Consider the following 24,176-nt stretch of genomic DNA (forward strand, 5'->3'; position numbering starts at 1 on the left):
CCACTGACAGGAGGGGAAAACCCAAGGGTGGTGGTTCCTTTACGGGGGAGATCACACCCCGGACACCAAAACATCCCCCAAAGAACTGGTTCTCCGTTCGCGATGGAGAGGTGGAGATACCCCAGGGAGGAAGTGGCAAAAGGCGAAATGGGAACAGCCCTCTTTGATCCCAGAAGGTGCGTCAGGGAAAGTTGGATTTTGTTTAGCCCGGGATGGATACATCCTTCCGTGCTGCCGATCCCCCTCCGCCCCGCCTCGGGCGGTGAGTGTAGGACCACAGCGGTGGTTTTGACCTCTTTTTCCTCCCTCCCTCTCGCCCGCCCATTCCCAGCCCTTCCAAGGCTGGGACTTTATTAAGGCCGGTTCCTTCAGGCTGAGCCACGCGCTGGCAGGAACGCGGCATCTTGTGGAAAGAGCAGAGGTGACTTCTCCCCAGCAGGCAAGAAGCTGTGTCCCCAAACAAGGTAGGGACGGTTCTCTCCGGGAACCGAGCCCGGGGCGCAGAGCAGCGGCATGGTGGTTTGAGCCCCGGCGGTCAGAGCTGGCGGCTCCGCTGGGAGGTTTCTCGGTCTTCTCGAAGGCCGGAGGCACAAGGAAACAATTCCGTACGCAGGGGTAGCCGCGGACCGGCGCGCACGCCTTAAAGGGGCGAGCGACGGTCCCGGCGCGGCGTGGCGGCCCCGGGAGGCGGCACCTCGCGGGGAGCGCCAGGACCCGCGAGCGGCCTCCGGCGCGCGTCACCTCGCGTACTGCGCCTCCCCGGCGCCCCGCCCCCGGGGCTGGGCCGCGGCCGAGCCCGCCCCCCTCGCCGCCCCTGATTGGGGGCTGCCGCTGTCCATCCGGAATCTATTTTTGATGGAATGGGGGTGCCACCCATTCTGCCCCAGATCACGTTTGCCGCTAGCAGCCAACCAGTCGGGCCCAAGTCTGCGGGCAAGAAGGGATTGGGGGCGAGCGAGCTCGGCCCCACAGCCCGCCGTCCGGACTGCCCCCCGCCCCGCCTGGGACGCGGCGATCTGTCCTGCCCGCCTGGGGCACCTACCCCTCGTGGAAGTCGAGCGGCGGCCTCGCTCGCCCAGCGCCGAGGCGAAATGTAGCAAGTCGGGTGCCGCGGCTGGACACTCGCCTAGGCTGGGGTGTGTGTGTGTGTGGCGGGGGGCATCCGGGGCCGAGGAGGACTGCAGAGGAGGAGGAGTGATGAGAAGAGGGGGACCCTTGCCTCCCCCGAGACCACGGGTCCCCGCCGCCAGTCGCCAGGCGCCCCCTTTCCTTCTGAGTGAGGAGGGGCAGGTCAGTGCTGTTGGGTCTAGGGGGTGGGTGGCGAGGCCGAGGGACCTGGCACCCCGCGCATTCGCTGAGTCTGTTTGGAGGAGAGGCCGGAGGGCCACCCAGATACTTCTCCCAATCCCTGGGTTCGGGGACACGAAAGTCGTCTGCTTAGTCCCCTCCCCGGAGCATCCCGGGTCACTTTTGCCTCTTTCATCCCAGGGCCTAGGCCCGGTTGAAGTCTCTTTACTGGCAGCAGCGGATGAGGGGCTGGCTTCTCTCGCTACGAGCCCCGTTTCAGGTTAGGTGACTTGGCAGGAAGACGAGAGGAGGAGGGCCGGTCAGGTTTTAGCGGACTCAGAAACTTTTCTGGCACAGGAGTCGCGGACTCTCCTGCTCAGAGGTTTCTTCCTGGATCTCTAGTGAAGGTTTTTGAAAGAACCAACGGAACAGTGTTGAAGGAGACTGGAAAAGGGAGTCCTGGGGACGTGAGTGACTAGAAAGAGAAAACAATTCCCGTGAGCCAGTTACTGGAGTTTGATCCACCCTTCCCCAAACTGGAGTTGTGTTTGGAATACTTAAGGACCTATTCATCCTTCCTAGGGAAATTCTCTTTAAACGTATTTTTAACTTGTGAGAGCTCTTCTGGTGGAATGGAATCGGGTGGGAACAAGGCCTGGGGGTTCCTGTAGGCAAGAAGAAGTGGGGCCATTACCCTAAAGAGACATGCATTTGGGAGCAAGTGCGTTTTGGCTTATGCTGGTTTTGTTTTTTATTCTGCTCTGTTTTATTTATTTTTTTCGGATGGTGCTTTTTTGTTTTTGTTTTTTAAGAATTCCATTATATCCCACTCTCAGTAACCCTGGGGAACAGGATGAACCTAGAGAACTGAAATGTGTGCATAGTAACCACAGTGTTACCATCCTTCCCTTCAAAGTGAGATAACACGCTCGTCCTATCTGACAAGCTCACAAGGCCAAGAGCAGGGGCAGAGAAGTAGCGGAGGCCTGGATCCAAATCAGTGTCTGAGCTTTTTGTAACACTCTTGACTCTCAAGGGCAGGAGTGGGTAGGCCTCTGGCTCTTGGCCTTGGTCTGGCAGGCCTGCCCCATTGCCCTGGGAGTTCTCCCAGTTTGTTGGGTTTTTTCCCTCAGGGACTAGGGTTTGTAGGGGTGTAGGGACCTTCACTCAGTAGTCAGATTCTCCTTGCTTATTTGCCTTGTCTCATGACTGTGAACTATCGCTTTCTGCAGCCAAGTGGCTGCAGGGAACTTGTGACTGAATTTGTAACAGACCCTACTGGGAGACCACATTTTAGTAACCTTGGGTTTTTAATGGACATTCAAGAAGGGATCTCCCCCAGGACATCCCTTCCCATCCCCCGTTGCTGAGAAGGCAATGCCAAGGTCTCCTGCGCAGCATCTTCCCCGTCCCAGGCAGGCCCCGTCTCATGGCTGTTGACCATGGTGGTGGTCCCTGGTGGGCAGTGCGTTGCCTGTTGGGAGGATGGCAGGGCTAGTGCCTGCTGGGCATCCACATGTTGCAGGGCAGGAATGGGGGGTGTTAGTGAAAAAGGAAGGGAACTAGCAAACTCCTTCTGCCTGCCGTGTGGGAATATTCTCGCAGTGGGAACTGTCTTCTGCCCTATCATAACATTTCCTCGTCTTCCTTCTTCCCACGTAAGGTGTTCCATCCAGATTCTTGTGACTGTGAGGACCAGGGATTTGCGAAGATACAGGGTCTTCCCAGAAAGGAGGAACTTCTCTGGAAAATAGGAGAGAGACGGCTGACACTGCCCTGGGACCAGCAGAGCCGGAGGAGCTGTGGGCAGCTGACTGAGCCCAGCCAGAGGACACCCCAGGCCAAGTCTGCCTTCTGAAGGATCTGAACTTGGGCTGCTTGTCATCAAAGCAGGACCACCTCAGAGGCGCCCCAGACTTGACCTGACTCTTCTGCTCTGGATGCCCCTGACTCTGAGGAGTCTGCGCTGAGAACCAAAGAAGTGACGAGGCCAGAGGAGCTCCCCCCAAGAAGCTTCTCGGACGGCTGGGTCGGGCACCTGCACCCCTAGCGCCGGCTGCAGCTCTGGTGCGGAGTTTCCTGCTCCCCTCCAGCTTGTGGCTTCAGTGCTTGATGGGGCTGCCTGTCGGTGGATCAGCTTCTGAAGCGCCCGATCGGAGCGGAGAGCCGCGGGAAGAGGTCCCGCGGCCACCACGCCTGCGTTCACCCCAAGACTAAGTTCTTTCCCAAATTAGAAAGGGAACCAGAGCGGAGAACAAAAAGAGGGGAGCTCCCCCTTCTCCTCCTCCCTCCGCGACATGTCCTCCAAGCCGGAGCCCAAGGACACCCACCAGCTGAACGGGACTGGTCCCGCCGCCTCAGCCTGCTCTTCGGAAGGCCCCAGCCGAGAGCCCTTGGCTGGGACCTCGGAGTTCCTGGGCCCCGACGGGGCGGAGGTCGAAGTGGTGGTGCCTGAGTCTCGGGCCAACGCCAAGGGCCTCCGGGAGGAGGACGCCCTGCTGGAGAACGGTAGCCAGAGCAACGAAAGTGACGACGTCAGCACGGACCACGGCCCCGCCGCCCCCTCCCCGCTCAAGGAGACCTCCTTTTCCATTGGGCTGCAGGTGCTGTTCCCCTTCCTCCTGGCTGGCTTCGGGACGGTGGCCGCCGGCATGGTGCTGGACATCGTGCAGGTAGGAGCTGGGAGGGCGGCCTTGGACCCTGAGCCTGGAGCTGGCTTTTCCTCCTGGGAGACTGTCTCTTGGAGCTTTTCCTCCACCTCCTTGTCAGAAGCAGCTGCTGCTTCCTGGAACCCTGTTTCCCTTTGGATCATGTCCTCGGTTTCTTCTTCCTCTAGTCCCTTTCTACAGAAGCCTTGAGGAATCCCGGTAGCCCTGGGACAGGTGGTCAGGGCTGTATTGCTTAACAGAAGCAGGGTTGATTCCCAAGCTCAGGCTTGGAAGAGGAGATGGAACAGATTGTTGCCTGCCATCCCTCCTGGTCATTCCTGCAGGGCCCAGCCCACTAGGAGACATTTAGATCATGGGCCTTCTCTTTAGGCTTTCTTTCCCCTTTATTTTGGGGGTTTCAAGGATACCCACAGTAGAAAGCTCAGTCTCAAGCCTTCCCTTCATCCCCCTGCTGGGCAGGAATTTGTTCAGCTGCCAAGAGGGTCTCAAATTAAGCAAGAAGGTTCTTAAAGGCATTTTGTGTTGCTTGTCTTTGTGTAACCTTGGCAGGCTCTCCTTAGAGAATGGGGGTGGGCACATGCTGAGACATGATTTGGAGGGCTGGCGTGATAAGACATAGAAGTGTTGATTATGTGACAAATATGGGGACAAAATATAACCAAACTTGGGCAGAACTCTCTCTTCTCCTTGCTCCTTACCTATCTTTCACAAACCATAGTGGGCAAAGAGAGCTCTTTGTGAGGCTCCTAGGTAGAATTAAGGAGAGGAATTGGCAGAACCAGGAAGCTAAGAGCCAGGGATATGCTATGTTAGCGTATTGTGGGTTAGGAGTTACCCAGGACCTCCAGGTCCCCAAGATGATTTAAAGCCTTGTTTCCAGCTAAAGTTTTTGAAGCTTAGTAAGACACATAAAGCTTTCTGAAACTGCTGGGTTTATCTAAGTTAATCATTAACATGTATCAGATTCCTCCTGAGTTCTGGGCTCTGTCCTAGGTACTCAGAGAAATGGGAATGCTGGAGGTGATCTGGCTTTTGCCCTTTGGGCCTCCCCCTGCCCCCTGCCCCAACCAGCGAGTCCTTGGCCATGGAATCTCTCAGGAGGGCGTGGATTTCAGCATCCCCTCCCCTTTGCCGAGCCAGCCCTACAAACAATGCGTATGATGATACAGAGTCCTGCTGGCGAGTCTTACCAGGCCCCTGTCCCAGGAAGCAGGATGATGATTGGTTCTAGGAGGTTCTTTCGATGGTGTCTACCTGGACCACTTTGACTTGAGTCTTTAGGGGAACGCTGCACCTTTGGTTGCTACTGAGGATGGTGTTTATATCATGCCCCTGTCTTCCTTAACCTGTCTCCTTGGGGATTGTTCCTCATGGAGGTTGGGATGCCAGTCTGGAGCAGGGAGGGCAGGCTTTGGATTCCTTGCCCAGGTAGCTGCTCCCTCTCCTAGAGCAGTGAGTGGAGTAATGAGAGGAAGAGAAATTAGACCAGGGTACCAGTTTCTCCACCTCTTCCATCCCTTTCCTGTGGCCTGGGTTCTCATTCTCAGAGGTTTCCAGTTCTGGTTTGGTGCCTCCAGAGGGGTGTAGAACCAGGGTCTGATGGTAACCTGGGAGCGGTTATTTTATTTTCTAGAAAGTAAGAACGGTAGTGGGCAACATCTGTTGGACTCTTCTGTGGACCCGTGGGGTTCGCACCATAACTGTCCTCATTGTGTAGATAGGGAGCCAATGGCTCAAAGGGATTAGTAACTTGTCCTTGGTCATCGGACTCAGAACCTATGTCCTTAGCCTCTATAACCTTTACTGTGGCCATGGTTCCAAAGTTGGTTAAAGACTCTGGGAGGAGTCTACTCTTTGTCTTTCCTCGAAAAACAGGGTAGACTGGAATCTGGAACAACTGGAGTTATATTCTAAATGAGCAAGAACAAAGGTTCTTAGAGGGCCATTCCCTCGCCTTCTCTTACGCACTCAAGAGAATTCTAGAGCTGGAAATGACTTCTGGCGTCTTATCCCTTACCCTGAGACACTGAGAAACCAGGCAGGGAATGTTTGGAGCCTGCCGAGTGTGCCCACAGAGGGCCAGCATTTGCCCTTGGTGTGGCACCTTGGCTCACCCCAGAGCTAAGGTGCAGTTGGTATGGACAACAGTGGCTGGTCTGTCTTTGTGCCCGCCCCCAGCTTTCTCCCGCAGCATGTCTGGAGCAAGCCCTGCAGATGGCTGCAGTCATGGCAGGGATGGCAGGAGCAGAGAGATCAGGGACTGCAGGGAGGTTTTTATTCCATATCTAAGGGAGTGAAAGAGGTGACTGGCAGTCTTGGGGTCAGGAGGAGCAGGATGATTTCTAAGGATTCACATCTGCATTTCCCCCTCACAGGCTAAGCTGAACTACAGTGGGATGGAGTCCTCTCAGCGGCTGGGGCCCTCGGGAGGAGCTGGCTGTAGGGTGTCCCCCGTGTCTCAGAGCAGCTGAGCCCAAGGCCCTGCCGGTGCAGACGTCTCCTTGGTCCAAGGCTCTCATTTTTCCCCACTGCTGCAGAAGCCCCGGCTTTTCCCCAGGCTCCTCTTATCTGCCCTCTCTCCATTTAGTGTGTACAGCCACCTTGGCGGTGAGATAAGGGACTGACTACTGGCCAAAAGTAGGAAAAGGTTAAGTACTGAGGCTGAAGTTCCCGGAGCGTTTGGGAAGGAAAGCGGGACTGGGCCCAGTGTGGGAGAGGAAGGGGGTTGGGCTGGGGAGCCTCCATCCTGCAGAGGCCCTGCCCAGCCTCCTGGTTTGGTCCTGGGCAGCCCCAGGGCACCTCACTCCCCTCTTCTGTCAGCCCTTGGAGGGATGGGAGTAGCAGGAGGTGGTGTGCCAGCCTTCCCTGGAATTCTGCTGCTGCTGCTGCTAAGGCGCTTCAGTCATGCCCGACTCTGTGCAACCCCATAGATGGGAGCCCACCAGGCTCCTCTGTCCCTGGGATTCTCCAGGCAAGAACACTGGAATGGGTCGCCATTTCCTTCTCTGTCACTGGAATTCTGAGCTGTGTTAAAACAGGTGAGTCTCCCAGCTCTTCATCCTCACTACTCATGTCCTGAAGATCCCTAGGAAAGGAGACACCCCCGCCCCCAAACGCCTCCTCCTCTGGCTTTTCTGTGTGTACTAGAGGAGTCTGCAAAGGTGAAGGTGGATGGCAAGGATGGCTTTGGGTAAGTGGGGTGGAGCAGAAACATCCCTCCTGCCCCCACAGGTAGGCTGCCCTACCCTTGGCTGGCCTGCCCCCAAGGCTGCCTGCTTTCCTGGACAGAGCACTCGGGTTTCCGGTATCTGCCTCTCTTATCACGCTTTGTCCAGCCTTCTGCCCCCAGGCGCCGCCCTGAGGGCCTCCCCCTTGGACACCTGCAGGGAGAGCCTTAGATGCAGGCTGGGTTTACGCCCATCTGAGCTGAGTCAGCTCTAGCCCAGCTTCCCAGGTTCTCCTGCAGTTCTCAGAGCTGCTGGGGATCTGAGTCGCCTTCGAGCTTTTGACTCCAGCCTTTCCAGCCTGTGACTTCCTTCTTTGCAGTTCTCCTCCTGGAGGGGAAGAAGGCTCAGGGCAGAACACTCCCAGGCAGACTTGGTTCTCTCTTTGAGGCCAGAGGAGGTGTCAGATGGAAGAGAGATGAACAGACCAGGGTGAGACAGCAGTGGGGTCGCTGAGGTGTGAAACCTTCGGTGATGAGTCAGGATCATTGTGGAGGGGTGGCAGGCTCATCCCTCCTCCAAGCTATCAGGAACCACTGAGCCCCCGTACCCCCCACCATCCACAGACAGAGAAGGAAGGGGAGGAGGGGCCGCATTTCTGAGAAGGAGTGAATCTGTCCCTGTGTGCCATCCGCATTTCCCGCCAAGGGCTTCCTGGAACGTGTTCTTTTCCATCCCCAGCGAGCAGGAAGGCGTGGGTGAAGGCTTGGCTCGTGGGTCTGACTTCAGGGTCAGACACTTCCAGGCAGGGTGAACAGGACGGGCCTGAATTAGGCCAAAGCAGGAAGGAGACGCACTGGGCCCTGGCCCCTGGCACTCTGCCCGCTGCTCACCTCAGGGCCAGCCTGCTTCCCGGGCCCTCCCAGAGCCGTGTGTGTGTGTGTGTGTGTGTGTGTGTGTGTGTGTGTGTGTGCGCGTGCACACGCGCGCACGTGCATGTCAGAGGCTCCCCTGAGAGGCTTTTGTGGGTGAAGAAAGGATGTGTGCAGCCACTGGCTACCCTGACCAAGTGCCAGCTTAGGGTGTTGCTGGGTGGGGGTCAGGTGGTGTGAGGTTCCCAACTGCCCCTGGCAGGCGCGGGAGCCTTCTGCTCAGGGGCTGTTAGCGTGAGCGCCGATTCTGTCCAAATCGCTGCTGAAGGCCCATCCCTTCTAGGTCCTACTGTACTTGAAGGAGAAGGTGTATGTGTGCTGAGGGGGTGCAGGGATTTGAGGATTTATAACCACATATATATATTTATATTATATATTTATAATATATAATAAGTATTACTGTATAATATAGTGGCAGCTAGAGGGGCTTAGCTGGGCTTCATATATTTATTTTTTCTTAACCATAAAGACAATATTCCTTACAAACAATTCAGAAAATATTTGTGGCATACATTTGGAGTATTTCTTTTTGGCCTCCTTCACTCTGCCAACACACACAGACATTTTACATACACCCACCTGGAGATCACAGCTTTTCACAGAACTGGAGGCATGGAAGCTGGGAGAGGTGGATGTTATGCAGTGAAGAGGGGATATGAGGCTGGCCTCAGAGAGAGGCTTCCAAAACCGCCAGTCAGCCACTTCTGTTGGGAGGGGGGGTGTCGCAGAAGGAATGCTTGCTCTCCGACGTGTGCAGTTGAGATGAGGGGGAGGGGGCAGAGTGGGGCACAGCCCTGCCTGCTGGGAGCTGGAGCCCCAGCGGCTGTGCGTTGGCCTCAGCCAAGAGCAACAGTGCCTGACCTCCTGCAGTGCACGTGGGGCTCATGGGGCTGCCTCCCCTCTAGGGGCCCCAGGGATAAGAAAGGAGGTGCCTCTGTCCTGGCTCCTCCTGTGGGTGTCTGAAAGCTCAGCAACTGTGGCTAGGGGTCAGGGGGTTTCCCTCCCATCCTTAGTTGTCAAGAGGAAGCCTTCCCTAAAAAGATCCCTATGCCTTCCACTGTGAGGGGCTAGGCCAGGAGCTCAGGGAATGAGAGGAGCCCTCCTCTGGGGTCCTGGTAGGGACCCCCACTATCAACACACCCCCCCATACCCACAAAGAGAACTCTGACAAGAAAAGAGAGGTCCTTGCCTTTATAGGACCCCCGGTGCACCGCCTCCCCTGGCCTCGGCCCCCTCTGATTTCCATGCTCCTCTTTGTTGTTGTTAAATTGTGGTTTAAAAAAAAAACACATAACATAAAATTTATCATCTTAACCATTTTTAATGTGCAGTTCAATGGTGTTAAGTATATTCACATTGTTGTAAAACAGGTCTCCAAAACTTTCTCATCTTACAGAGCTAAAACTCCACACTCTACACCTAAACATCGACTTCCCTTTCCCCCTCCTCCAAGCCCCTTAACAGCCATGCTACTCCTATTTCTAGGAAGTTGAATGCTTTAGATACCTTGTATGAGTGGGATCATGTAGTATCTGTAGTATCTGTCTTTTTAAGACTGGCTTGTTTCACTCATTATAAGTCCTTACGGTTCATCTATGCTGTTACACATAACAGTATTGCTTTCCATTTTAGGGCTGAGTAACTTTCTGTTGTGTATGTAAGACTATGTTTTGTTTGTTAATTTATCCATCAGTGGACACTTGGGTTGCTTCTGCCTCTTTGGCTATTAGGAATAACGTTGCTATGAACACAGAAGTGCAAATATCTCTCTGACACCCTGCTTTCGATTATTTTGGGTGTATACCAGAGGCGAGACTGCTGGATCCCATAGTAGTTCTCGCCTTAATTTGTTACTAACAGCCATACTGTTTCCCATAGTGTTTGAGCCATGTTTCATTCCCATCCAGAGTACTCAAGGCTTACTATCTCTCCACATCCTTGTCAACTCTTGTTATTTTTCTGTTTTTTAATAGTTGCCATCATAACGAGTATAAGTTGATATCTCATTGTGGATTTGATTTGCAGCCTTGCTTATCATTAGCTGTAGAGTGTCAGTCCTGGAATTGCCATTATGGACCATCTGATCTGGCCCCTGAAGTATACATTTTACAGTTAGGAGCTCAAGGCCTTGTAACTTGTCTAAGGAGCCCCTGCTGGCCTCTGTGGGACAATGCTGGGGACAGAGCAGGTGGCCCACCCTCGTGGTCTCACGTGGGAGACCAAGGCTGTCAGTCCAGTACCCTTGCACTTTGCTTCCTGACCTTGGTAGTCTGATCAGCCTGCATATTTCTGTCTGGCTGCCTGACCCCTCCCCTCTCCAAACCTGAAAGCTTTCCATTCTTTTTTTTTAATTTATTTTTTAATTGAAGGATACTTGCTTTACAGAATTTTGTTGTTTTCTGCCAAACATCAACCCTTCCATTCTTAGAAAAGGAAGCATAGAAAGGAACTCAGGGGCCAGGGAGGGTAACTCAATCCCAGCATTTCTTGCAAGTCTCTAGTTTCAGTTGCAATTAAAGTAGCTTTCAAATAGCCAGTCCTGGCTCCTACATTTGTCCTTCCTAGCACTGAGTATAGTGCTCTCTGAAGCTCAGTAGTTCCCTCCTTTACAAAACAAGGATAAGAATAGCTCCTACCTCACCAGGTTTTTGATAAGAGTAAAATAAAAAACTGCACAGAGAGCCCTCAGCCTGGCACACAGTGCAGACTTAAAAGGAGTTAGCTGGAAGAACGGGTCGGAGAGCAGAGCCTGATGGTCTCAGGGCTGGAATCCACAGCGCCGGTGCTCTCCCTGCAGCAGCACCCCTCCGTTTCCTAACCGAGAGACTGGGGGAGTTTTCTGGGGTGACAGGGCCGAGGAGGAATGAACAGCCTCTTGCAGACCAGCCTTCTGAGGTTTGGGGGCCACCGTCTTCATTCAGAGCCTCTTCTGAAGGAGAGCGGCTGTGGCTGAGGCCCAGAGCCCTTGGAGATAGAAGCCAAACAAACTCTCTAATCTCCTCAGCCCCGTGGAGCCCAGTGCTCAACAGCTGAGACAACAGCACCCGAGGCTGAGGCCACAGAGAAACTAGACTGAAGGTGATTTGAAGGGGGATCGCGCTGCAGTTCTGGGGTGTAAGCCAGCTCCAGGGTGACTCAGCTGCGTGGGTCCCCACCGTCCCCTGTCCTGGCTCCACAAAGTGGCCAAAGGAAGCAGAGCCAGGCTGGGGTCTCCTGACTGGGGGAGACCCTCTGCACATCCCCGGTTCTGGGTGGCAGGAAGGGGGCTGTGTTGTTTGGAGCATCATGGACTTGGTTTGCTTCCAGGATTCCTGGAGGAAAGGCGTCTGACCAGCTCACTCCCTGCTGATGCCACTTCCTTCTCAAGCCCCTGCTCCCAGACTGTCCAACTGTAACCAAGCAAGGGCTTCTGTGCCCACAGCTCAGAAAGCCAAACTCTGGCTGCGGGTCTGCAGTCAACTATGGGCTTACTGCGAGGCAGTGGAGGGAGAGAAGCCTCACAGCCTCGCCCACTTGGTCTTTTTGAGTGAGGGGATTTAAAGGGGAAGAACAAAAAAGCTCTGGTAACTCATCGCCCAGGAGAAACAACCTGAGCTTGTAACAATGTTATCACTGATCTCAGCAATCTTAGTCATCTGACTCTGATTGCTGTTTAGTTAGCACAGGATTGAGGTCAGAAGAAGCAAGAAAGGGATTGAATTCAGACAGGGACAAGAAAGGGAATCAAGTTTTGGATAGAAACATTCATCATAAACTCGGAGCAGAGTTTATTAATTAATCATAAACTCACTTTCAGGGGACTCAGTTTCACTTTCAACTTTGATGCCAGCCCTGTGGGGCCCTGAGATTCCTGGGTTCTGTCTTCCCCTTGTAGCACTGGGAAGTATTCCAGAAGGTGACGGAGGTCTTCATCCTGGTGCCTGCACTGCTGGGCCTTAAGGGAAACCTGGAAATGACGCTGGCATCAAGGCTTTCCACCGCAGTGAGTGTCCTGGCTGAGGGAGTGGGGCACACAGAGACGGGCAGCACAGAGCCTGACTGAGAGGTCATTGCAGGCCTTTCTCAGCTGCTCAGGCCTGCAAGGTGGGTCCGGGCTGGAAAGGCTCAGGGAGATCCCGGGCTGGTTGTCCTGCCCCTGGTCAAGGGCTCCCTGCTCAGAGTAGTTCCCAGGCTTGGTTTCTGGAGGTCCCAGCCACCCCTGGACTCTTGCCCCATCCCCTGCTTCGCAGCCCGCCTCGTGACTGTTTGTGCAGCTTTGCCAGGCGAGCTTCACGCTGGTCCCTCCACCTGCACAGCTGGGGGCCTTCTCTGATCTCCAGCCCTGCTCTGCAGCTGGGCAGGAGCCGAGCCAGGCCTTCCCAGCCCCTCCCACCCCGCTCCCTCTCCCCCACGGCAGCTTGCTCTTCTGTAAGGGAATCAAGAAAGAGGGGCTGCTCATCACTCCCACCTCCCACAACCTCTTAGATCAGCCGTCCTGGTTTGGAGACTAAACTAGATTCAGGGCCACGGGGCGGGAGGTAGGAAGTGGTAAAACACGGGAGGCCAGGGGAGCCAGGTGGCAGGGATGTCCCCACGTGGCCATGAGCCCAGAGAAGGCAGCAGAGAGAAGTGGCAGCCTGCCTAGCCCTCCCCATCTTGCCCTCCTGGCTGGCTCCCAGCCACCTCAGTCCTTCCCAAACACTCTCATGGCCTCTGTCCTGCACCAGCAGCTGACCTGTTCCCCTTGGATGGCCAGCTGGCTTCAGAGCCAGGGACTGATCGGGTCCTTCTCACCCGTATGGGGATGAGCTGCCCAGAGGAGCAGGGCAGAGCCCAGAATCGGCCTCTGTCCTGAGGAGAGGAGAGAAGAGGGCGCTGCCTTAAGAACCCCCTCGCCACCCCCCAGCCAGAGGCAGGAGGAGCTCAAGGCTATCTTGTGCCTTCCCTCTCATCCAGCCCCTCCACCCTGCTTCACTTTCCCTGGGGGTCACACCCTGGTCCAGGGTCTCGGGGCACGTGCACCGTCTGCTGATCCAGGCGGGATCCTGATGAACAAAGCTGCAGGCTTTCCCAGCCTGACGCTCCAGACCCCGGTCCTTCCTTTCCCAGGCCAACATCGGGCACATGGACACACCCACGGAGCTCTGGCGGATGATCACTGGGAACATGGCCCTCATCCAGGTAAGAGAGTGGGGACTGGGACGGTGGGGATCAGCTTCCTTCCTCCCTGGGCAGGAACGCGACAGGCCTAAGTCAGCACCCACTGGCTCCCGAGTGAAGCTCCAGGGTCCTGCTGAGCTGCCTTCTCCCAGAGGAGCTCTAGCAGTTTTCCCAACTTCCCAGGAAAATGGCCAAGATCAGGGGGATTCCCAGGATCTTCAGTGTCAGTTCTCAGCTTGCAGTAATGCCGGAGGCTTGTGTCCCCCCAGCTCACATCGGGAGGAGACTTGGAGTGCTGAAGGCCCTTGACCACTTTGTCCCATGTCCCCATGATGCTGCACACTTTCCAGACTGAGAGTTCCTTCCCTTGAGTCCCAGGCCTGTGTCTGGATGAAGTCTCGGGCTCTGTGGACCCTCCCCCGGGCCCCAGAGGAGCACTCATTCAGCCAGTAACATGTCCTGGGCTCCTGCAGGGCGCACTACCCAGGACTGGTGTCTGGTGTGAAACTAAATAAATAAAGACATCATTCCCGCCTAGAGGACCAGACAGGCCAGCTCTGCCCGCCTGCTGGAGCTGCTGGGGGCAGGAGGAGGTCTGGCCAAGTGCTCTGTGACCTCAGCTAAGCAGCGCTCTGCTCCCTGAGTCACCGCTCCCCTCCGCAGGTACAGGCCACAGTGGTGGGCTTCCTGGCGTCCATCGCCGCCGTGGTCTTCGGCTGGATCCCTGACGGCCACTTCAGCATCCCGCATGCCTTCCTGCTCTGTGCCAGCAGCGTGGCCACGGCCTCCATCGCCTCCCTGGTCCTGGGTAAGAAGGGCAAGGGAGGGGCAGGGGTGTAGGCAGGGCGGTCCCAGAGGTGTCCGAAACCGGGCCCCTCCGGTCTCCCTCTCAGTTGGCGATGCCCCGTCATCTCGTTTTCCCCTGCCTGGCCCTTCTCCTTCCTCCCCAGGCATGATCATGATTGGAGTCATCATTGGCTCTCGCAAGATTGGCATCAACCCAGACAATGTGGCCACGCCCATTGCTGCCAGCTTGGGTGACCTCATCACCTTGGCACTGCTCTCAGGCATCAGCTGGGGACTCTACCTGGAGCAGGGTGAGGCTGAGGTCACGGAGGATGCAACCAGGGTGGATTCCTGGGTGGGACTGGGAGACGTAGCAGTGGTTTCACACACATGTAAGGATTTCTCCTGCATTCCTAACCATTTGGTTGGAACACAGTTTGTAGATAACTCCCTACCTTACAGAGATGAGGCTGAGTTCTTATCTCAGATTCATGCAGGCAGCAGGCGCAGGGGTGAAAGTATCTCAGAAATACGCTTGGTTCTGTGGATTCTTACTCCCCTTGGAGGCGTAAGGGGGAAAGGGCAAAGGAAAGGAACTAAGGCTGGAATCTGCTTGCACAATGAAAGAGAGGCAATGGAGCTTTTTCCAGGGATCAAAGCAAGAAACCTAGCATCTGGTCTCTGCCCCTGATAAGTTCAGTGTCTGAGGAGCTGGCCCCCGTGTACCTCCTGGGTTAACAGCGAGCATCAAAGGAGTAGATACATTTGCTGGCATTTAGCGTGGTGTTACCGTTGGTCTGTTGGGATTTTGCAGGCTGAGCCAAGGGGCGGCTGGGAGCAGGGAGCACTTGCTCACCTGCGTCTCCTCTCCACCTCCCAGGAATCTGGCAGTACATCTACCCGCTGGTGTGCGCCTTCTTTGTGGCCCTGCTCCCTGTCTGGGTGATGCTGGCCCGACGGAGCCCGGCTACAAGGGAGGTGCTGTACTCGGGCTGGGAGCCCGTCATCATCGCCATGGCCATCAGCAGGTAGGCTCACTCCCCATCCGCCGCCCTCCCAGCCCTGGGAGGGGAAGTGTGGCCGGACCCTAGAAATGCCTTCAGTAGTGGCTCAGTCTCGTGTGCTTCTGTTGGAAGTGATGGAGCTGTGTGAAGGGGTTTCATTAGAAACCACATCAGCTTAGGAAGCTGACTATGCACAGCTGGGCTCAGGTACATAAAAGGCCGGGCCCCAGCGTTCTCCATCTCTCAGCTCTGCTTTTCTCTGTGCTGGCCTGCAGCTTCAGGTCTGCACTTCCGTGTGCTAATTCCAACAGGTGAAGAGAGATTCTTTCTCTAAACTCTTCTGCAAAGTCCCATTATAGAATTTCACTGCCTGTCGTCCTGACTGTCCCTGAACCAGTCACTGTGGCCTCCGAGATGTGCTGCTCCGACTGCACGGGCCTGGGGCCGCACAGACCACAGTGGCCGAGTCTGGGAGACCTGCTCCCCGAGGAAAAGTCCAGCCCTCCTCTCAGAGGGGAAATAAACACTGAGCAGGCACGGCAGCCAGCAGCTCCTCACGCAGACTTGGGAGGGAGTTGGAGGCGGCTGCCTGACCCAGCAGCGCCAGCTTGCTCGGGGTGCTGTGTTAGGGTGAATGTCAGGAGCATCAGCCGGTTCTGGCAAGGGGAGGCGAGGACTGGAGGACGAGGGACTCCTGGGGCCACCTCCCTGCCCTCATCCAGACGGACCTGCGGCCCCACCCCAGGGACAAGAGCAGAAGCCTTCAGTGGTCTTTATGTCTGTGCAGTGTGGGAGGCCTCATCTTGGACAAGACGGTCTCGGACCCCAACTTTGCAGGGATGGCTGTCTTCACACCTGTGATTAACGGTGAGGTCTCGGCATCAGCTGCCAGCAGGGGAAGGAGAGGGCTGGATCAGAGGGTCTGGGGGCTTTGTTTCAGTCAGGGTTCTTGCAGGCAAGAGAGTCCAGCTCAGAGAGTTCAAGACTTGGGTTGGTTCCGGGAACCAGCGCTTGAGCACGGGGTGCTGTGTCCACCTACTTTGGAGAGGGACTGATGACGGCGGGGCTTGTCCCCTGAGCTGTGTGTGACCACAGGTGCCCCCGCTGCCCTGGCAGAGAAGTCAGGCTCCCTGCATCTACACATCTGTCCCTTCCCACGCTCTCAGCCCGCCGGGGCCGCAGGGGACTGCCGTGTCTCCGTAGCTGGGAGGATGGGAGGAGCCTCGAAGACACCCCGGAAAGGAGCCTCTCTGCTCAGTGCCTCCGTCTTGTCCTGGGGACTGGTGGATGGGTCACGCCCTCCCCACTCCCCGGGCCCACCACGGCTTAGGACTTGCGTGTCTGCACAGGTGTTGGCGGCAATCTGGTGGCCGTGCAGGCCAGCCGCATCTCCACCTTCCTCCACATGAACGGGACGCCAGGGGAGAACTCGGAGCAAGCCCCTCGCCGATGCCCCAGCCCCTGTACCACCTTCTTCAGCCCTGGTAATGCCAGAGTTCCCACCTCCTCTCCTGGGTTTACATCATCACGTAAGAAACCCCTGGCGCCTGGTTACACGGATTCTCATCTGTTGGGCTGTGTGCACCAGCTGTTCTAGAGGGAGAGTCCAGGCAGGAAGGCTGTCCTTGCCTGGGGCACCCTGGGGGCTGGGCGCCGTGGGATGGATGCAGACAGTCTGCCGTCTGCTGCCCTGGAGTGCAGCGTGGCGCCCCCTGGCTGTGAAAGGCCTCCTGGCGCCAGATCTCCCCCTTCTCTGCTCACGCCCCCTCTCCGCTGGTCCTAGATGTGAATTCTCGCTCGGCCCGCGTGCTCTTCCTCCTCGTGGTCCCGGGACACCTGGTGTTCCTCTACACCATCAGCTGTATGCAGGGCGGGCATACCACCCTCACCCTCATCTTCATCATCTTCTACATGACAGCTGCTCTGCTCCAGGTGTGGACCGACAGGGGCGTGGGGAGGGGCCAGGGCTGCCCTGCAGGGGTGAGAGGGGAGGACCAGGGACGGTGTGGCCGGTGAATGCTGGGCGGGGGCTCAGGAGAGCAGACCGCAGTTCCAGCCCAGTCCCTGAGAGGCTGTGTGGCTTTCAGTGAGTTGTTTTACTTCTCTGAGCCTCAGTGGTACATTTGCAAATCAAGGGGAGTGAAGCGGAGGTGCTGGATTTCAGGCAGGTGCCACCCCCACTGGCCTGGCCACACAGCTCCACGTGGCTTTGTTCACATGCTGGGCTTCCTTGGGAGGTTTCATTTGAGTAGAGGATTTCACAGCTTGAGAATGTGTCAAAACCACTGTACTAGACAATCTCTAGGATCCCATTCAGCCTTCCTGTAATACTAGAATATCTTCTCCCTTGCTGTTTACTATATTTTTTCAACTTTTTATTTTGAAATCATTATGTATTCATAAGAATGTGCCCCCCCCAAAATGTGCTGAGAGAGCCCATGTACCCATCACCCAGCTCCCCACAGTGGTAACATATTGCATAATTATAGCACAACACCAAACCCGGGAAGTCAGTGTTGGTATAATGCACAAAGCTATTCAGATTGCACCGATTTTACATGCAGTCTCATGTGCGCATGTTCTATCACTCATATGTTCATGTCACCACAACAGTCAAGACACAGAACAGCTCCGTCACCACAAGGCTCTCTCATGCAACCCCTTTATAGCCAATCTAATCCTCATTATTACATTTTCAATTTCTATAGCTTTGGTTTTTTAATAGGTTAGTTCAAAAAATTTGAAAGGGTCAATAGAGAAGCCTCATTGAAACATCCTTCCTCCCTCTGGTTCTGCATCCAGTTCTCTTCCTCACCGGCCATTGGGGTCCTCTGTTCCTTTCTTTTAATAGAGCTGATTTACACTGTTGTGTTAGTTTCTGGTGTACAACAAAGTGATTCATATACAGAGATATAAAAGATACATGTATATATCCTTTATCATACTCTTTTCCATTATAGTTTGTTACAAGATATTGAGTATAGCTTCCTGTGCTATATAGTAGACCTTCTGTTGATCTGTATCTCTCATATATCCTTCAAGCTTATTCCATGTTTAGGCAAGTAAACATACATATTTTTCTCATTTTACTCTTTTTTGAGACACATATTATTGGGTGTCAGGACACCTTGGCCAGGTCTGGGCCACCCACGTGGTTTCCCCGCAGCCGTGACCCCAACTGCCACGTTCTGTTGCGAGTTGGGGTGAAGCGCATGTTGCAGAGCAGGGATGGGTGTGGGTGCCCAGGGTCCATGGCTGGAGGGCGGCCCTCGGCCACCTTGGGAAGGGCAGGCCTGCCTCCATTCCCCGCTGTGAGCATGCCGGGGGCCATGCTCACCTCCTCTCTTCTCCAGCTGGTACAGGGCCAGGGTGGGATACCTGATCCCCTCTAAAGGCTCCTCCTGATCCCCTCGCTGCCTCCTCCCGGCGTGTGCCCAGGGCCTGCTCGGGAGGCTGGAATGTGGAGACAGCTGCTGCCCGTCCCTTCCTGGGGCACATCCCAAAGTCCTCTGGCCACGTTCTTTATTTGGGACCCTTCTGCAGCTGCTGGCAAGGGTGTGAAGTTATGCCGGGGGGGGTGGGTGGGTGGAGGTGGTTTTGAGGGGGCTGTCCCTCACTCAGGATCAGGGCCACAAAAGTCCAAGGCCGTTGTGTGCAGGGCAAGGCAGAAGGTGAAGGATGCTGAAACTGTAACCTCTTCCTTCCTTGAAGAGAAGACTGGAGAGCAACCAGTCTGCCTAAATTTAGGTATCACATCTGACTTCTGGATCCCCCAGTAGGCTCTGGTTCCAGGAACTAAGCCCCTTTGGGCAGAATTTGCATACCACAGTATTTACAAAGTACAGTCAGGAGTAAAACCTCCTAAATGACTGTTTCGGAGATTTACCGTTAGAAACCATTTCATTCTTGCTCAGATGCAGTCATTTGGGGAGCCCAAATGCCAGGAATTGTGCAGAGTATAGAGAAGATGCAGGCCTGTGGACGTCCCCATAGTATTCTAGATCAAGTGCATCGCCAACTTAAAAGTACATGTAAATCTTGTTAAAAGGCAGATTCTGATTTAGGAGATCCAGCATGAGGCCTAAGATTCTGCATTTTTCACAAGCTTCCAGCTGTCGATGCCCCTGGTCCTGAGCCCACTAGCAAGGTTCTAATCTAGATCATCATTAATTATCTATAATAATGGAAGAAAAGCAAGGAACAGATACATCACAGCAGCAAGTTTCTTTTGAATTGATATGCACTGTGTGCTTGGTATTCAGCTGACTTATTCCTAATTCTATTTTGCTAGGACTAATGTTAAAATAAACTTGCATTCTCTGAGCAGAATGGGAAGGGTCAGGAGGAAGGCAGCTTGGGATAATCAACTGTTACTCGGACAACTGTGCCGGCAGCAGCCTCTCACACTGTCCTTATTTCTCTCTGCTCTGAGGACAAATCCCTCTCTGAAAAGCAAACTCCAACCCCCCAGCTGCCTGCTGGGCTCTTGCAGAGGCCAACATGGCAGGAATTGGAGTGACCCGAGAATAGGATGACCCAGAATTAGAGGCAAGAGGACTGAATTCCTGCAACAAGTAGGATGTTGATTAGTAAACCTCTTGTTGGGTAAATTTGGGAGCAGAATGTAATGTAATGTAGGCGACTCCGGAGAACAGAGGCATCTTCCTTCCCGATGAACTCAAATTCCTTCTGTCATCTGTTCAAGGTGGTCACTGTGGGCTGGAGGAGCAGAGAGGGGTTGCGGGGGCCAAAAGATGAGCTGACTTGCTTAAGGACTGGCTGCAGCTAGCCAAGCCTTGCCGTGCGGTGAACGGGACGATCGCGTGGCCTCTGGCTCCCCCTGGAGAGGGGATGGATGTAACTGGCCTTTCTATTTTCCAGGTGCTGATCCTGCTCTACATCGCAGACTGGATGGTGCACTGGATGTGGGGCCGCGGCCTGGACCCAGACAACTTCTCCATCCCGTACCTGACAGCCCTGGGGGACCTTCTCGGCACTGGGCTGCTGGCACTCAGCTTCCATGTCCTCTGGCTCATTGGGGACCGAGACACAGATGTCGGGGACTAGCCTGGTCACTCAACCTTCTCTCCACCTCTCTGCACTTTCTGTTTGAAATTTTTTTGGGGGGGCTGGCGATTAGGTCTTCTTCCCTCACCTCCATCCCACTCGACACTCCCGCCTCTTTCTAGGACTTCACGTGGATACCGAATTCTCATTATTTTCAATGGGAATTTTTATACATTGAGCCAAGTTTGTAGAGTAAGAATTCAGACAGGACAGGTGGACTGAGATGAACAGTACAAGTAGGTGTCTGAGACAGTCACCAATGCAGTTGCATGGTGGGTGCTTCCAGAGGAGATGCCTGGGGCAGGGGTCTCCGTCCAGGATCTGGGGACATTGGTTTAGCTTTAGCAAACTACGGCTCTGGATTGGGGGGTTTGTCTTTGTTTTCTCTTTCTTTTTGGTTGAACAGAGGGATAAATGTCACTCTCCCCTCCCCCCGACACATAAGTTTTCTAGAAGTGGACCAGCTTCAAAGCTCTAATTAAGAGACAACTGGTCCTAGCCCCAAGTAATCCTAGCCCTGTTCTCTGCCCTGCTCTCCAAAAGGATGAGGTGAACTCCTTAAATTATATACCTGCTCTTTACCCAACTGCCTGAAATACACCACCATCCCCTCCCTCTGATCTTTTTTTCCAACTGACTGTCTCATCCAAGAAGCAATGAGTTGTGACCTGGTCTCCCTGTTGGCCCACATCCACCCGTAAGTTTGCCAGAATCGACATCCTCCCTGGACCCAGAGACCTGATTCTTCTTCTCTGTTCATCTTTATCTCTAATTATTTCTAAGCATGACCTTCCCCAGAGCTTACCGCGTTGGCTTCCGAGATTGGGGATGGAGAATGGGTTTGTGGAGAAGTGCTGGGCGGTTGATGGGTGTCTCACTGCTGCTGTTCCTCCTGAGGACATAATCACATGCACCTTAGAATTTCTCGCTTCCTGAAATCACTCAGTCTTTCATGCCGTGGAGGTCAGTTTTCCTCTCTCTTGGCTTCTGCCCACATCCATCATGTGTTCATTCACTCATTCAGCAAATACACAGCTTCCCCAAGAGGAGCGATTCTGCAGGCACAGCCTGAAACATTCACTGAGCGCTGTTTATTGAGTGCCTACTACACATCAGGTCCTGTGCCGGGTACTGACTGGCCAGAGGAAACACAGTTCCACCCCCGCCTCAGTCCCTGGATACAAAGGCTGTGCACCCTTTTCAGTCTAGCAGAGAATGTGTCCTCACTGAATTTCCCTCTTTGTCCAAGCAGGGTCTGCCTCTCGATGCCGCTCCTGGCTCCCACGGGCATGGAGCACTGGCCACAACTCAGGCCCCACTGCTCAGCCACTACTGATTTCCCTACACTACCCTCTCTCACCCTCGCCTCTTTCCATCTCCTCCCCACTCACCCGAAGGGGGGTTCAGATCTTGAAGGCCAGACATCCACCCACTACTTCCAGTTTACCCAGCACAGGCGTGGGAGAGCGCTGGGGTCTCTGCGTCCTCTCAGCACGTTACTGTGAACAGGTCAGAATTCTGCTGTCCACACTCACATGTGGACAGACCTGGGCATTTGGATGCAGGTTTCTTCAAGCCTCTATGTCCATAGCCTGCCCTTTAGCTCTCCCCCTCTGTCACCTAAAGGGCCTGTGTCCAGGAGAAGGCCAGGCAGTGACCCCGTCTCTTACCACCACCCTGCCTCACCCCAAGGAACTTGCCCTGCGTCTCTAGAGATGCTTTCTGTCTCTGCATCTCCACCCAGGACACCCGCCAGAGCCTAGATCCTTAGACTTGGAATCGTAGAGGCTACCCAGCTGGGGTTGCCCCCAGCAGAGTTCACTGACACCAGCCCGGCCTTGTTCCTGCTCTTCTCGGGCCTTCTCCTGTCTCGTTGTCCATCTCCAGACACGTTTGCACACAGACTCTTGTACAGGCGTCAAAACCAACTCCTCTGCCCCCAAGGCTGTGCCCGTGTGGTCTGCAGTCACCCCTGCCCCAGGCACTCACCCCTTTCTCCTCTCTGGAGTTCAGCCAGGCTGCCCTGGAGGAGTCCGGCGTGCCCTCCTTTGCTGGAAGGTAGGCGTGCCCCAAGCCCTGAGGATGAGCAGAGGGAGGTCTGCAGGGCGAGAGGGAAAGAAAATGAACTTCATGACTTTCATGGACGATCCATTTCTTTTCCCCTGATTGCACAAATCACATGGACTTCTGGCCTGGCTGTGGGGAGCAGCATTGGTTTACTCTTATATCCTTAAAAAGTTACAGAACTGTGTCCTAAGAGAATTATTTATAGTGACTATAACTGAATTGACAAATGTCAACATAACTGATAAATTATATTTGGTAAAATAAAGAGGACGTTTATTTAGGTGGCTGGTGGTTCCTGTGTGTCTCACCCAAAAGCAGCTTCCCCTACTGCCTTGAGCCTGCTCTGTGATCCCACCCCCTCCTGGCATAGAAGTGGAAAGAGGCCAGAGTGTGACAAACGAAGTAGCTCTTAAATACGGAGATGTGTGATGGGAAACAGTCATTTCTTGAGAAGCAGCCGGTGCTGCTCTGGGACATCCTCCCTGCTCTCCGCACACTGACGCGGCTTTGGTTGGGGTGCTGGCAAAGGGTGCGTGCAGCTGGGGGTTAAGAGTCCTTCCCTGCAGAGGTTTATCCCCTGCTTGGGTCACAGTAACAGTAGCTGTATTGTTGAGTACTCGCACTTGCCTTCACCATGCTCAGCACTGTAAGTGCTTAGAAATTTATAACTGACTGCAAAGGGTTTAGAATCTGGCCTGGATCCAGATCTTCTAATTGTATTTGTGTGACATTGGACAGGCCTTTTACACTCTCTGAGCTTCAGTTTCCTCATCTGTACAGATACCTAGGGTCGTGAGAGACTTCAATGAGATAATTCACAGAAGGCAATAAACACTGTGGCTGGCACACACCAAACCCCAATGTAGTGGTCGATTTTAAAGTGAGAGGGAAGTGGGCCAATCTCTAGACAATGTCAATACACTGACCATAGTGGTGAATCAGGAGTGACTGGGGAGCAGGCAGGTGGAAAGAACACCTAAAAGTCTTGAGGGTCAGGGAAGTCGTAGAGGAAGCCGGGAAGAATAGGAGTTAGCATGAGAGGAGAGCAGCGACATGGAGGAGAAATGGTAGGCTGAGCAGGGTAGCGAGGCCTGGTGCTTTGGGGAACTACGAATAGTTCATGTGACTGGAGCTTGGGGGCAGGGAGTGATAACACAACCTTCGGAGAGACACAGTTTTTCTGAGACGGCAGGTAGGGAAGGGCAGAGTCACACTGCAGCCCCACCCAGGTCTGACTCTAAAGCCTCTGCCGGGAACCACTGCCCACCCAGGACACGTGCCCCAGAGATTCAAGACCATGTTATATAGCACACAGTGCTGAGCAGTACCCTATATAATGATCAGCCTTCTTTTTTTCAGCTTTATTGAGATATAATTGACAAATAAAATTGTCAGACAGTTAGTGTGTACTGTGATGATTTCATATATGTATATGTTGTGAAAGGATTCCCCCCCTCATTGAGTTAACACATCCGTCATTTCACATTATTACCATATTTTTTGTTTTTTTTTCCCTGATGAAAACATTTAAGAAATCAGCCTTTTACAATGCACCTGGACTCTGGGACTAACCCTTCAAAGCAGTAATATTTAAAGTTAATGGGAAGAGGATAATTGCTTGCTAATTATTATTTAGATAATATTTCAATATACAATATTTTATACTATATGATATAGTTTTAAATAATAGCCTCATTTACAACTTCAATATTATCTCTAAAAGCTCTGCAAAAAATATTTTATCACCATTTTACAAGGGATAACCTGAGACACAGAAGGGTTAAGTGCCTTGCCACTCAGCTTGCTCTCAGCCCACCATGCCTGGAGCCAGATGAAAGCACTGGCCAAGGTGTCCCTGCATAGACAACACATAAACATTATACTGAAATAATCGAAAATATAGTGCATGTTATCCCAGTTTTTCCCTTGAGACACCTTGAATTGCTGCAAAACAGTAACTGTCTACAGAAATAGACAATATCTTCCAGTGGGCATTTAAAAACAAGCTTCCCAGGCGCCATCCTATCCCTGATGATATTTTTGCAACATAATTACAGGCAA

At 54.0% G+C, this 24,176-nt stretch overlaps 1 protein-coding gene and 1 long non-coding RNA gene across 4 annotated transcripts; one reads left to right on the top strand and one right to left on the bottom strand.

Annotated features, from left to right (window-relative positions):
* Window positions 1–105: 105 nt before the first annotated feature.
* SLC41A1 (solute carrier family 41 member 1) lies at window positions 106–22,395 on the top strand. 3 transcript variants are annotated; one of them, XM_070474589.1, is made up of 11 exons: window positions 106–176; window positions 2,951–3,959; window positions 11,927–12,034; window positions 13,141–13,212; window positions 13,855–13,999; window positions 14,142–14,288; window positions 14,858–15,005; window positions 15,769–15,848; window positions 16,331–16,510; window positions 16,765–16,913; window positions 19,863–22,395. In XM_070474589.1, the coding sequence occupies exons 2-11, from the start codon at window positions 3,585–3,587 to the stop codon at window positions 20,046–20,048; spliced, it is 1,590 nt and encodes a 529-aa protein (XP_070330690.1). In that variant the 5' UTR covers window positions 106–176; window positions 2,951–3,584; the 3' UTR covers window positions 20,049–22,395. The 3 variants fall into 3 exon arrangements, with proteins under 3 accessions (XP_070330690.1, XP_070330689.1, XP_020758701.1); XM_070474588.1 differs by lacking the exon at window positions 106–176 and adding an exon at window positions 879–1,290; XM_020903042.2 differs by lacking the exon at window positions 106–176 and adding an exon at window positions 881–1,290 and having other exon boundaries at window positions 16,331–16,465.
* LOC139037548 (uncharacterized) lies at window positions 17,895–20,938 on the bottom strand. Its single transcript, XR_011490433.1, has 2 exons — window positions 20,854–20,938; window positions 17,895–19,700 (listed from the first exon to the last, which is right to left on the bottom strand). It is a non-coding gene; the product is annotated as an uncharacterized lncRNA (long non-coding RNA).
* Window positions 22,396–24,176: the final 1,781 nt, after the last annotated feature.

Source organism: Odocoileus virginianus, chromosome 11 (genome assembly GCF_023699985.2).
Source record: "Odocoileus virginianus isolate 20LAN1187 ecotype Illinois chromosome 11, Ovbor_1.2, whole genome shotgun sequence".
Taxonomy (NCBI): domain Eukaryota; kingdom Metazoa; phylum Chordata; class Mammalia; order Artiodactyla; family Cervidae; genus Odocoileus; species Odocoileus virginianus.

What these genes read in the sequence shown, in the direction of transcription:
- SLC41A1 (XM_070474589.1), top strand. Translation starts at nt 3,585, where the DNA reads ATGTCCTCCAAGCCGGAGCCCAAGGACACCCACCAGCTGAACGGGACT. An exon ending in TCCTGGGTTTACATCATCAC is followed by an intron (nt 16,511 to 16,764) that starts GTAAGAAACCCC and finishes CGCTGGTCCTAG; the next exon opens with ATGTGAATTCTCGCTCGGCC. An exon ending in TGACAGCTGCTCTGCTCCAG is followed by an intron (nt 16,914 to 19,862) that starts GTGTGGACCGAC and finishes TCTATTTTCCAG; the next exon opens with GTGCTGATCCTGCTCTACAT.